Source organism: Apteryx rowi, unplaced genomic scaffold (assembly GCF_003343035.1).
Source record: "Apteryx rowi isolate R43461 unplaced genomic scaffold, aptRow1 scaffold_283, whole genome shotgun sequence".
Lineage (NCBI taxonomy): Eukaryota > Metazoa > Chordata > Aves > Apterygiformes > Apterygidae > Apteryx > Apteryx rowi.
The window spans coordinates 1,132,977-1,144,635 of NW_020449230.1; the positions used below are offsets into that span (position 1 = coordinate 1,132,977).

Here is an 11,659-nt window from a genome sequence, read left to right on the forward strand (position 1 = left end):
GCATAGCTGTTGCCCTTCCTAAATTGGTTATAAAATCTGTTGAAATCCGCATAGGAGGAGGATGCTTATTGCAGAAGAACTGTGTATTCACTAAGGAAGGTGTTGAGGGCTGAGATTTGATTGCAATGTCATAGCCTCCCCAAAAAGTTTCACAGCTAGTCTAATAAAAGGTATTACTGCTTCCTGCTACCTTTGCTTCAGTTCTGATATTGCAAGTGTTTTAATTCTTTTCCTGACTTTCAGAGAAAACTGACCTCTTATCTCTGGGGAGGGAAAAAAAACAGGAAAATCATAAATCCTAGCTGGTATTAAGAGGCAAGCCTTAAGACTAACTGTCTAGCTCTTTGAGTTTGCCATGCAAGTAGAATACTGTTAAGAACAGTATGTAATATGATTAAACAGTTAGCCCTCACCTAACATTCTTCGTTTTTCAACATGTAATTAGATGTGTCTAGGTAAAATATTTACAGTGAGGAAAATCACTTGCTCTTACTTGGAGAGAATTCTCATTCTGCAAAAACACATGCTCTTGTGTTGTCTCATGTTACCAAGTTGAATTAAATCTTGCTTTTGTTTCTTTGGAAGCCAGCAGTTGATTTTTAAAGCCAGTGACAGTTGCTCATGTTTTAAGAATTTTATCAGTAAAGGATAAATAGATATTTTTCTGACTAAAGAAAGGTTGGGGTTTTTGTTTTTGTTTTCCCTCCAGTCTAGAGAACTCTACAAACAGTGCAGATGCATCCAGCAACAAGTTTGTTTTTGGACAGAACATGAGTGAACGAGTCCTAGTAAGTAATTTTCTCAGTAGTTTGCGTTATGGATTCAAACAGTATGACAGCTACCTCAGTACTGAGGTATGATTCAGGAAATTCTGTGCTTAATGTGTACCATCCCAAGATATAATTTCTAGTGCCTCACTGCTTGCTGTTGCTGTACTGTTGTGCTGGTGCAAAAGGGAAGCATTAATACTGTGCATTCATACTTATCTACCCATAGAGCTGGGAGTTCAACCAAGTATGCCTTGAGTTGAACTGTAGCTGAAATTGCTTTGGTTCATTGAACACAGGGTTGAAATTCAGTTTTAGGTCARGYTGCATTTGACTCCATGGTCAGGGCAGTAGTGTAGTTTTTACTATRGAAGAATGTCATCTGTGGGATTCTCCTATTTTATGGTTTATAAACACTAGGGGCTTCCTCCAGTAATTGCTCAATAGTCTTTTTCTGTAAAACAAAAATTAATATGTATGCTTTCTTCTGTTTACCTCCTCTTATTTTGTAAAGAGTCCACCAAAATCAAATGATGGTAGTACAGAGAGTAATAAGGAGAATGCTGCTACAGAGTCTGGGTCTGAATCATCATCTCAGGAAGCCACACCAGAGAAAGGTGAACACCAAAATATACTTTTAGGAATGGTAGTTAATCCTTGTTTAAATGATTGCATTTTTTCAATATCTGACCGCTTTGTAAGAACTTCTGTGTTGCCTTTATTGTCCCCTGTAACCAACACTTAAAGGTACTGGCTTGGGGTGGGGAGGTGGCATGTTGGATGCTATGGATCCTCTGGTCCTGTTGTCCTTAAATACATAAGGCTATGCTGGCATTTTCATTGTCGTTCTACAGTACTGGGATTGTCTTAAGCAGAATGACAGTAGCAGGAATTAACAGAGAAGGTACTTTATTACTTGGACCTATTTTAGAAGAAATATGGCTACCCATTTTTTAACTTTTCTGCTATACTTCCAGTGTCTGAGTAAAATGTATATTGTGTTGTGTGGGTGCACCAAATGTAGTGTTTGAACCAGGAACTGTCTGCTGAGTTCTAGACTTCTGTGATTCTTCAAATGGCAAGATTTTCTGGAAATTTTGTCAGCTATGAATTTTCTCCAGCAAACTGCTTGTGAGCAAGTGTGAAAGTAGAAAATGAATCATGCCTTACATGTGTAGGTGCAACTGTGTAGCTGGTAGCAGTATCGGTACTGCTCAAACACCTACAGATATGGATGTGTCCGTGTGCTAGCAAAGGTCTTGCATAGTTGTATGTAGAAAAATTGCAAGTATGTAGGGACAAAATTTTCAGTAAGTTATCTCCTGTCCTTTAAGTCTTCCTGTGCTTTTTAAAGCAAGTCTTGAAGACAGACAGACTGCTTTAAACTTCAGATCTATTTCTAATCTTCTATTCCTGTCTGTCTTCTGTACTGTATTTCTCTAAATTCTGGTATACTTGTGAGACCTTTATAAATCTTCAATCATTATATGCAAATTGTTCTCAAAATAAACTTTCAAAATGTTGTTCAGCTAATAATATTTCAGAATCACTGGCAGAGTCTGCAGCAGCCTATACTAAAGCAACAGCAAGGAAATGTTTGCTGGCGAAGGTAGAAGTGATTACTGGGGAGGAAGCTGAAAGTAATGTGTTACAGGTAAGAAACTGGTGAAGTAGAGAGAAGCTTTGCATTTGTGAGGATTCATATTGTCGTCCAGCAGATGCATACTACCTGATTCTCTACAACCGGGCCATCCTCTAGTATGTCTAATGTGCTGCTTTCTTGTGTTAAAATGCTAACTGTGGATATTTATGCTCAGATCCTTATTTTGTTGCTTCTTAATTTCCTCTTTCTGAATAAAATTCACAGCTTGGACAATCTAGACAGCTGTTTTACAAATCATAAGCATGCTTTCCTGAAGCAATCACACAAAAGCTTCTATCTTCTGCAAAACAGCTATTTTAAATAAATATTTTATTTAGTTTACTTAAATATTCTTTAAGTACTTTAATTATTGTACTAGTGCAGATTATTTTAGCTCAGAATGGGCTATCATGACTAAGCAGTCTGGTTTCTTGCCTAGCAGAAACCATAAAACCACACTCAGGAGTTTGTGTTCAGGTACTTGTTTGAATTAGTGATCTTTTAGAAGGACATTCAGTCATGATTCAAAGCTCTCTGATTTCAACAGTGATTTCTTTCTCATTGAAGTTGTTCATTAACTTAAATATGTTTATTAACTTAAGTATATACTTAAGAAAAACATGCAGGGTTTTGATGTAACTCTGAGGTATATACCCCTCCGCCTTGTCCTCCGTTTATAGTTTCTTGGTATTGATTTAGTCAGCTGTTACGCTATTGAGGTATTTTTTGTTACAGATTCAGTGCAAGTTGTTTGTTTTTGATAAAAACTCTCAGTCTTGGGTGGAAAGAGGTCGAGGACTTCTGAGACTCAATGATATGGCTTCAACAGATGATGGAACTTTACAGTCTCGATTGGGTAAGAGGAACCGTAGGAAGTGAGTTACTGGATGATAGTCTGCGTTACTGCCACAGGATGCTTCCATCACAGATAGTAGTAGCCACTTTGGGTTATATCTTAGTTACAGCAGCTCAGAAAGCAGTTTGCACCGTTTCTTTTGCTTCATTTAATGACTATATCCTCCATAGAGAGGATCTTTTCAGATCCTCTTATTGTAACCAATATGTTCCAGTTACTTCTGGATTTTTTTTCCTCTAAAAGCAAACTGTATTTTGCAATTAGAATATTTGACTAGAAATTACAGTAATGTTCTTCAGATCTGAACTCTGTGCTCTTTGGGACTGGGCACTTGTGAGAGCAGTCTCTTTGAATAGTGCAGTCATTCAAATTGGCAGGAATTTGTGTTAGCCTGAGGTTATCAGCTCAGATCAGTGAACAGTGATTAATGACTTTGATCTGTGATGTATGAGACTTTGGGCATGTTTAATTGTCTAAATATCTTTAAACATGTCTGATGCTCTTTATTAGCCTGCAGTCATCTTATTAACAGTCATGACAAGACCCCTGTTTTAAGAGTTTTTCCTTACCTGATATACCTTGTAAAGAGACTTACAGACACTTATTTAAAAAAAAGGTCATCTTGGCTGGTTTTGAGTTTCCTGTTTTGTCTTTTTCCTCCTAAATAATCTTCTGTGTTGGCTCTAGTGATGAGGACTCAGGGGAGTCTCAGGTTAATCTTAAATACCAAGCTTTGGGCTCAGATGCAGATTGACAAAGCCAGTGAGAAAAGTATCCGGATCACAGCCATGGATACAGAGGACCAGGGAGTTAAAGTTTTTCTTATATCAGTGAGTACTGCTTTTTTTGCTTACCTCCTAATTTTCCCCCCACCATGCGCTCGTGTGCACGCACACCCACCCACCCAGCAGGTAACTGGCTTGGCAGACTTCTCTCGTCCAAAAAGCATTACTAGTTTTGAAGAAATTCCCCTTGGAAGGCTGCTCTATGCTATCCAAAGCATTGACATGGAATTGTGGAAACTGTTCTGTGCTTATTCAAAATGTAGCTGCAGTGTAAGATTAATGCTAATCATCTTTGGTTAACAAGGAGAAGAGGATGCATTTCACAGACTTCTACATAATGGCTTRATAAAAATGAGGCCTACCAGAAGTTACGTAGCATGAGAGAACTGTCGCTGTCTACAGCGTGGGTGGACGTAGAATGTTCTTGACAGATATTTAATGTTTCATTTTTAATCAGCATGTGTATTAGTAGTAAGACAGAAAATGTTTTAACTTTGATTTTCTTGATTTTTACTTGATGGAGCATTCCAAGCAGTAACAGGCCAATGAACTGATTTCTGTGCCTGGTAAATGGTGTAACAGCAATCACAATTAGAGTTACTAAAACACTTAAATAGTGATACAGTCGGCAAGAAAGAGTGGTCATTCCCTAATATCGCTGGGAGAATTTATAGAATTTGAGAGGTCTGGCCACATTTTATTGACCTAGTCTGGATCTACACAAGGCATTGCTATAGAATTAAGTGTTGTCATGGATCAAAAATTAAGAGAACACCAACAAATGGTCAGATTTGCCTCTGACATTAGGTTTGTAGCACCAGGATCTGGAGTCCCAGAGTGGAACTAATGGTACCAAATATACATTAATGAATAAAAGAGCAAAGCAACAAGATGAGTAGGTAACTTCCCTCAGCATTTTCTTTAGGCTTAACAAATTTGAGTTAAATTGTCATCAGATTATTCACTATTAATTTTAGCATTGATAAAAAGTATCTTATATGGAATAATTAATTCATTGCAGCTCACTTCAGGGGAATTTTGCAAATCTAGAGGTAGCTATGAGTGACAGATGGGGAGGGAGGGGAAAAAAGTTTTTTTTATGAAAGAAACTGAGAAGTGGTGGTGTTACCTTAAAAGTAACTTGGGAATGCTAAAGGTACTTAGTGTGCAGAATTCATTGACATAGTGAAGACCAAGTTTTGTAGTACTCAGAAAGGAGTTGTCTTTTAAATAATGTCTATTAAATGCCTAGTTTGATAGGCCTAAAAATTCTCCTTTTGAAGGCCTGATTTAGCCATTAACCTTTGAGAATATAGAAAAAATATTCTGTAGAACAGGTTGTCACAAATACTTCCCTCTGGAACAGCTGACCAGTATAAGAGTGTAATAAATATGAAGAATCGCATCCCTGACTGCATGTTTGTTCTGTTGTCTCATTATATCTTATGTTAATTTTATGCAGTATGTCATGAAATGGTTAACCGTCTTGATTAACAGATGTGTGAAGTTGAGTGATAGCAAACCTAGAAAATCTTATGCAAGGCAGTTTTTAATGGTCTTTTAATTTAAGCTTAAGCTTTTGGGGGTGTCAGGAAAGGCATGACTCTGGGATGAAGAGGGTTGCATGTAATTCTTTATGAAGTCAGCTAGTGCTAGTTCTGCTAGCGAGAGAAGGTCGGTGCTGAGCAGAGGGGAATATACTCTCATTATCAAAGTTGAATATATCCAGCATTTTACCAAGTATTCTGCAGCTAGTTCAACTATAGTTTGAAAAACCTGTATGGGAAAACTGAAAGGTGGGATGTGAAATGTTTGGCATGACTGCCTTGTATTACATAAGGAGTTGTAAGAGAATAAAAAAACTACTTATACCTTTTTCTTGTTTTTGAAAAAATATATATATTCTATATATATTCTATATATATATATGTATATATATAAAACATAGGCAAGCTCTAAAGATACAGGGCAGTTGTATGCTGCATTACACCATCGGATCTTGGCTTTGCGGAGTAGAGTGGAACAAGAACAAGAGGTCAAGAATGTAGCACCTGAGCCGGAGGTAACACAATCAAATGAGGAAGACAGTGATGATGATGTCATTGCACCTTCAGGATCAGTTGGAAGTGGTAAGCAAGAAAGACACCAAATTTCCTGGTTCTCCATACACTTTCTCCTTTGTCCTTTAAGGCAGACTGTCCTCTCTGCAACTATATCCCATAGGTGTACTTCTGATCCGTTACTTCTCCCAGATGTTTCTGGAATAAGACTTGTTGCATGAATTATCTTTTTGAATGCAAAAATCTATAGCTATTTCTGCAAACTGGTAAAAAGGCCCCTGTGCTTGTTCCATCTACTCTGACTTGCATGTCATAGTTCAGCAGCGTTGATCTGTGCTTCAATTAGTTCTAGCCTTGTTTACTGGACTTCTAAGGGGTGGTTTTAAATTTCATTTTTGCCTTCAACATGGCCAAGACTTGCACTTAAAACATGAGATGACTATCTTGGGCCACTTCTAGTGGGCAGGATCCAGACTGATCTTTGAGTAGAGAGTTACTTGGAAAGCACAAGGTTATAAAAGGAACATGGAAAGAGTGTAATTGATTTAGTTGTATGTGAGGGGACCATAGTGATTAAAAAGATACTAGTCATCAGTTGGAGGAAAGTTTCCTTCTGTACCCTTGACTGGAGTCATCTGTGCTTTGCCTTTCTGTGGCTTAGAACTTTCCACCTCTTACTGTGACTAGTCCTCCATCCTGATTTACAGCAGAAAAAAAGGGGAATGGGCATGAGCAAAAGCTCCTACCAAAGCTCCTAGGCAAAAGCCTACCAAGCATGGACTTGGAGAGGCAGCTCTGGTGGAAACTGAGTGGCAAGATTTTTCAGTGGACAGAATTTAGTCTGGAGAGGAAGAAATAAGAGGAAAACCTCTACTGTTCTCACCTGTCACTGAAATCCTAAACCTGAGACTTCTCTAGGCTTCTCAGAATGGGGTCCCCTAGTGTAAGGCAAGCAACAGAAGACAGATATTTATTATGACAAATAACTACTCTTTGTTTCAGGTCCTAACGATGAAGGTGACGGGCAGAATGTTGGCAGCACATAGCAGAAGTGAGCCGATCTGCTTGCAAGGCTGCTATGAACACCATCTTGCAGGCATCTCTCTGGATACCCCAGGCCAGCTATTGTTTCAGGCAGTGTTGAAAGCTCCAGGACTTAAGAACTGTGCATCCCTGTTCTGTTTGTTTGGTTTTTTGGTCTGGATCAGTAGATTCCACACAAAAAAAAGCAGACTTGGAAACTACCTGAATGTGGTTTGGGACGTGAAAGCTCATCATATTGATGAGCCAAAAAAAAAAAAAAAATCCAAACATTTCCCCTCTTCCCTGTAATTGAAATGGCACATTACAGCTTGTCACGGCTTTTCATTGGGACCTTTTGACTGTTTCTTCAGTAGTTCATGTCTTGCAGGCCTCCGAGATAGAACTTTCCAGCACGGTTCCAACTTGAATTCTGCTTTCTTATCCCCTATTTCCCCTTATGAGTTTCTGCCACCTGCAGGGAAGCCCTGTCCTGCTCGGTTCCTATGCTCACTGACTGCCCTTTGGGGTTCATTCTCTTCTGGACTGCAGATGGGGCAGCTTATGTTTTTACCTTTTAATCCCAACATAGGTTGCGGACACTGTTGTTCCCTGTATAGTGGGTTTGTAAACAGAGGAAAAAGACATTGTGGTTCACCAGGAAGGCTTTTTAATGCGTTAATGGGAGACTCTAAAGTCTACAGGATGTTTTGCTAACTCCTTTCTTTCTTCCCATTTCCATTATTATTTGGGGGTTTATATTGTGGTGATACTTTTTTATTTTAGTTTTTCAATAAGATGCTCTTGTGTGTTGAAAAAGTGAAACTATTGTTTTGTACTGTTCTTTTCTGTTACTATTTAAGGGAGAGCTAAGCCACTATATATAATAGATGTTGCATACAATTTTTCTTAGAAAATTATATGTTTCTGTGGCTACAGTAAAGTGTAGGAGGCATACAGGTTAAACCTTCAGAAAAGTTGATGAGGAAACAGTTGTTTGCCCTTGGAAGAATAAAGTAGGCTCATGTGATGAGCTGGGTCAGCCATTAAAATAAATCTGTATAAAAGCAGCTGTCATTTAATGGCTTGATTCAACAAGCTATTTAAGCACTTGCCTGACTCCCATATGTGAATGATCTTATTGAAGTCAATGCAACTATTCATGCTTAAAGTTGAGTACCTTTTTAAATATCTTGCTGAATGAATGGCCTTAAACAGAAAATAACTTTTAACCCTTCCTGTCCCTATTCTGTTTCCTGAAGTCTTGCAGCATGAACAAAAAGGTAATATTGCCAGCTCTGAATAGTTTGGGCTGAAGGATATTGTATTATGTTCCACCAAAATAAAAGCAAGAACATGTTTTCCTGTGTGTAATTCTGAAGTACTCCTGCTGTAACCACAATTTACTTTTTGCTTTGGATGTTTTCTAATTATTTGGGCCTTTTGTGTGAAAGTTGAGTTTTATTTTGTTATTAAAACATATGGTATATTCTTCTTATCCAGCAAAGTTGGAATTTAATAGTCACCTACGAACAGTGACTAGGTCATTTTCCTATAAATTCCCCAAACTGTTCTATTTCCTTTGTAAATAGATTATTGGTAGATAATTTTTGACTTGCTTGCTCTTTTTCCTGTAGGTTAAGGAGATCTAAAATGCACCATTAAAAGAAAAAAAATGTGTGTGTTGGGGGGGCGGGGGGAGGGAGAAGTATTTAATGTAGCATAAGTAGAAAATGAAAACCCAGGTTGTAGCACAAAAGCAACTTTGAAATGATTCAAATGTCAAAACAGCCCTTATTGCCTTTACGTTAATGAAAACATACTTTTCACTGGGAGTCCAGACAACATTTAATTTTACTTCTTGTCCACTGCTAACTGTTGTTGGAGACTTCAGGTATCGGGGGTGATGTTTCTGTTTTTTTACATTGATATATCTGGACTGTCTGCTCATGAATTTTTGCATTCTGCTTTTTTCTCCTTAGTTGTGGGTGTTCCCCCCTGCCTTTTTTTAACCATGCGCAAACATCGATGCACTCTTTCTTATGTAGCTAGTTAACAAAAATCTAGCATGTTCCTTGATGCCTACACAACTGTTCTTCTGCATCATGTGTTTTGGGGAACTCCGGTGTTTTCAAACAAATGATCTGCATTTTGGATCTTGGATCTTTTTACACTGGTACTTGGATTTTAAACTGCTCTTTTCAAACAAACTTTCAATGTAAAGCTTTTAATTGTCAGCATAAAGATCATTAAAATTAATAAGGTGTCTTGGTCAGCAGGGCCTAATTGTGGAAAAACAGGTGTTATTTCCTGGTCTCCAACTCCATTAATTTTGGGATCTGTATAGAGTCTCACTTTGAGGTGCTTTACCTAAATGTGAATGAAATTGGTGGTGCATGAAGATCCAGAAGAACGGAATAAGCATGTTTGTTTTGATGGAGTTTAGTGGTGTTACAGAGTCACCTATGGCATTCATTAAAAAAACAAAAAAAAACAAAAACTGGCAGCTATTTACTGATACAAATTTATTTCAGATGGAAGCCTTGCATATATGTTTATAGTGAAGAGAAAAATATTTCATATTAGTGCAAAACTTTATGGCTTGTAAACCACTAACAGAATTGGCTATAAATTCAAGCCCTGTCCAGCAAGATGTAGGAGTGAAACTCTAACACACTTTCTGCTTTAAGCCTTAGCAAACTAGTGACAAGTAAAACCAGATAATGCCCATGTGTTTTGAAAGATCTATGTAAGATTGTCATATCAAAATGTACTTGGGAATTTCATTAAAACTTTTAACAAAAAAACAAACAAACAAAACAACCCAAGCCCTGTGTTGTATTTCCTGTGCTTGGCAATGGCTGGTTCAGAAGGGAGGTCGATAGTGTTTGGGTTTGCCTTGTTCCAGCAGTCACCTGCCCGCGCCCCTCTGTATCTTTGCTCCAAGGTCTGTTGTTAACAGATGGATTTAGCAGTTACTGCTTATTTTGTTCTTGCTGCTGACTGATGTGGCTACAAAATCTTCAAAATTCCCAGGAAAAAAAAGACACTAAGATTGAAGTTGAACCCTTGTGTTGAGGAAGTGTTACAGGAATGGTGGCGTTATTAAAACCAAGAAAAAACCTCCTATGTCCAGTAAATTGAAAAAACTATACCTGTGGGAAATATTAAGATAAGAAAAAGTGGAGTTAAGACATCTTTCCGTAGCCCAGTTCCCATTGCCACAATGTACAGCTTATAAGAGATAACAGGGCAGGGAAGGATCTCAGTAAACTAGTTCACTGCAGGCCTCCACTGAAACCCAGCTGGGCAGATTTCTAAGCTGTTAGGAGCCTGCAGGGATAAAAAATGTGTAATGTCTCTCCCACTTGTTCCCAGCCTATTGCATTGCCTAGGTATTTCTAGCATTAAATAGATGCATTCCTTGGACTGGCCTTTGTCCTCTCCCAGCAAGTGCAGACAATGGTTTATTCCCTTTCTCTGTCTTGAAACATGTTAATGTTTCCCCTCGATCTTATCTAGTCTGAGCAATTCTAATTATGGTAACTGCCATCATTTGTCGTGCAAGATTGCATTAAACTGACTTTTCACTGTACTTTTTTTCTCCCCTTGTTCTTTGGTCTTTCAGTGCACTGAATTGCTAAGATGGACTTGTATACTTAGGAATTAGGAATTAAGATTGCCTTAAGTTTTGGTGTAGGTATACTTTACAAACAGACTCAAAGATAACTTTTGTAAATAGAAGTCTTGTATTTAAAGATAGTATTCAGAGTGCCCTTTTGACTGCCTTCTTTCAAGGGTTTAAAGATATTAAAGGTGAATTTGTCATCGGGAAAACTGATAATTCTGCTGTTGGGGATGCCTTTTCTAAGGGTATCTGTGACTTGAATGTGGGATATGTTTTAAATGAGTTATTATTGATAGAGTTTGATAGCTTAGCTTCAGCTTCTAATGAGTTTAACAGCCCTTTTTTAAATGTAAAACCTAGAAAAACAAAGCGATTATGTCGTATTTGATGTCCTTTTCTGGTTCTTAAGAGACCAGGAGGTATCAGTCAAACTGCCAGCTTGGGGACCTCTGCTGCTACTGGTTATCCCAAGCAGTCCACGCAAATCATCAGCCTAGACCAGTTGTCCACGTGTGTCCAAGGACCTTGCTTTTTGCACTGGCCACTGGGAAGTAGCTTATTGTTACCGTTGGATTTGATCAGCCCACGTGGAGCTCTGACATCTCAGTAAACCTTGCTCTAAAGAAGCAAGAAAAGTGAAAAACAAGTTTTATAACCATGGTATTTCTTTCCACAGCTCTAATCTTCCAGCACTTGCACAGAAGAGGGACTTGGTGGGACCTCTGATCTGATGCTTTTGACTTTGGGGATTAAACAACTTGTGGTAACTGAGGCAGCTAGACAGCTCAGTCATTGCTATGGGCTGCATCATTATTATTATTATTATTATTACTACATTCAGGCTGCTCCTTCAGTATTTGTATAGTGCAACATCTTGCAGAGAAGATGAAATTCCTGTTCT

General features: G+C 38.2%; 1 protein-coding gene across 6 annotated transcripts in view; it reads left to right on the forward strand.

The window, feature by feature from the left end:
- Positions 1-9,953, forward strand: part of RANBP3 (RAN binding protein 3) — a 46,615-nt gene extending 36,662 nt beyond the window's left edge. For 4 of the 6 annotated variants that reach the window (XM_026068916.1, XM_026068918.1, XM_026068919.1 and 1 more), the window contains 7 exons: positions 710-788; positions 1,282-1,384; positions 2,297-2,421; positions 3,145-3,265; positions 3,953-4,095; positions 5,999-6,179; positions 7,113-9,953. In XM_026068916.1, coding sequence (XP_025924701.1) covers positions 710-788; positions 1,282-1,384; positions 2,297-2,421; positions 3,145-3,265; positions 3,953-4,095; positions 5,999-6,179; positions 7,113-7,156 — 796 coding nt within the window. In that variant the 3' untranslated portion in view covers positions 7,157-9,953. The remainder of the gene's footprint in view (positions 1-709; positions 789-1,281; positions 1,385-2,296; positions 2,422-3,144; positions 3,266-3,952; positions 4,096-5,998; positions 6,180-7,112) is intronic. The other 2 variants (XM_026068917.1, XM_026068921.1) reach the window with 1 other exon arrangement.
- The last annotated feature ends 1,706 nt before the right edge of the window (positions 9,954-11,659 follow it).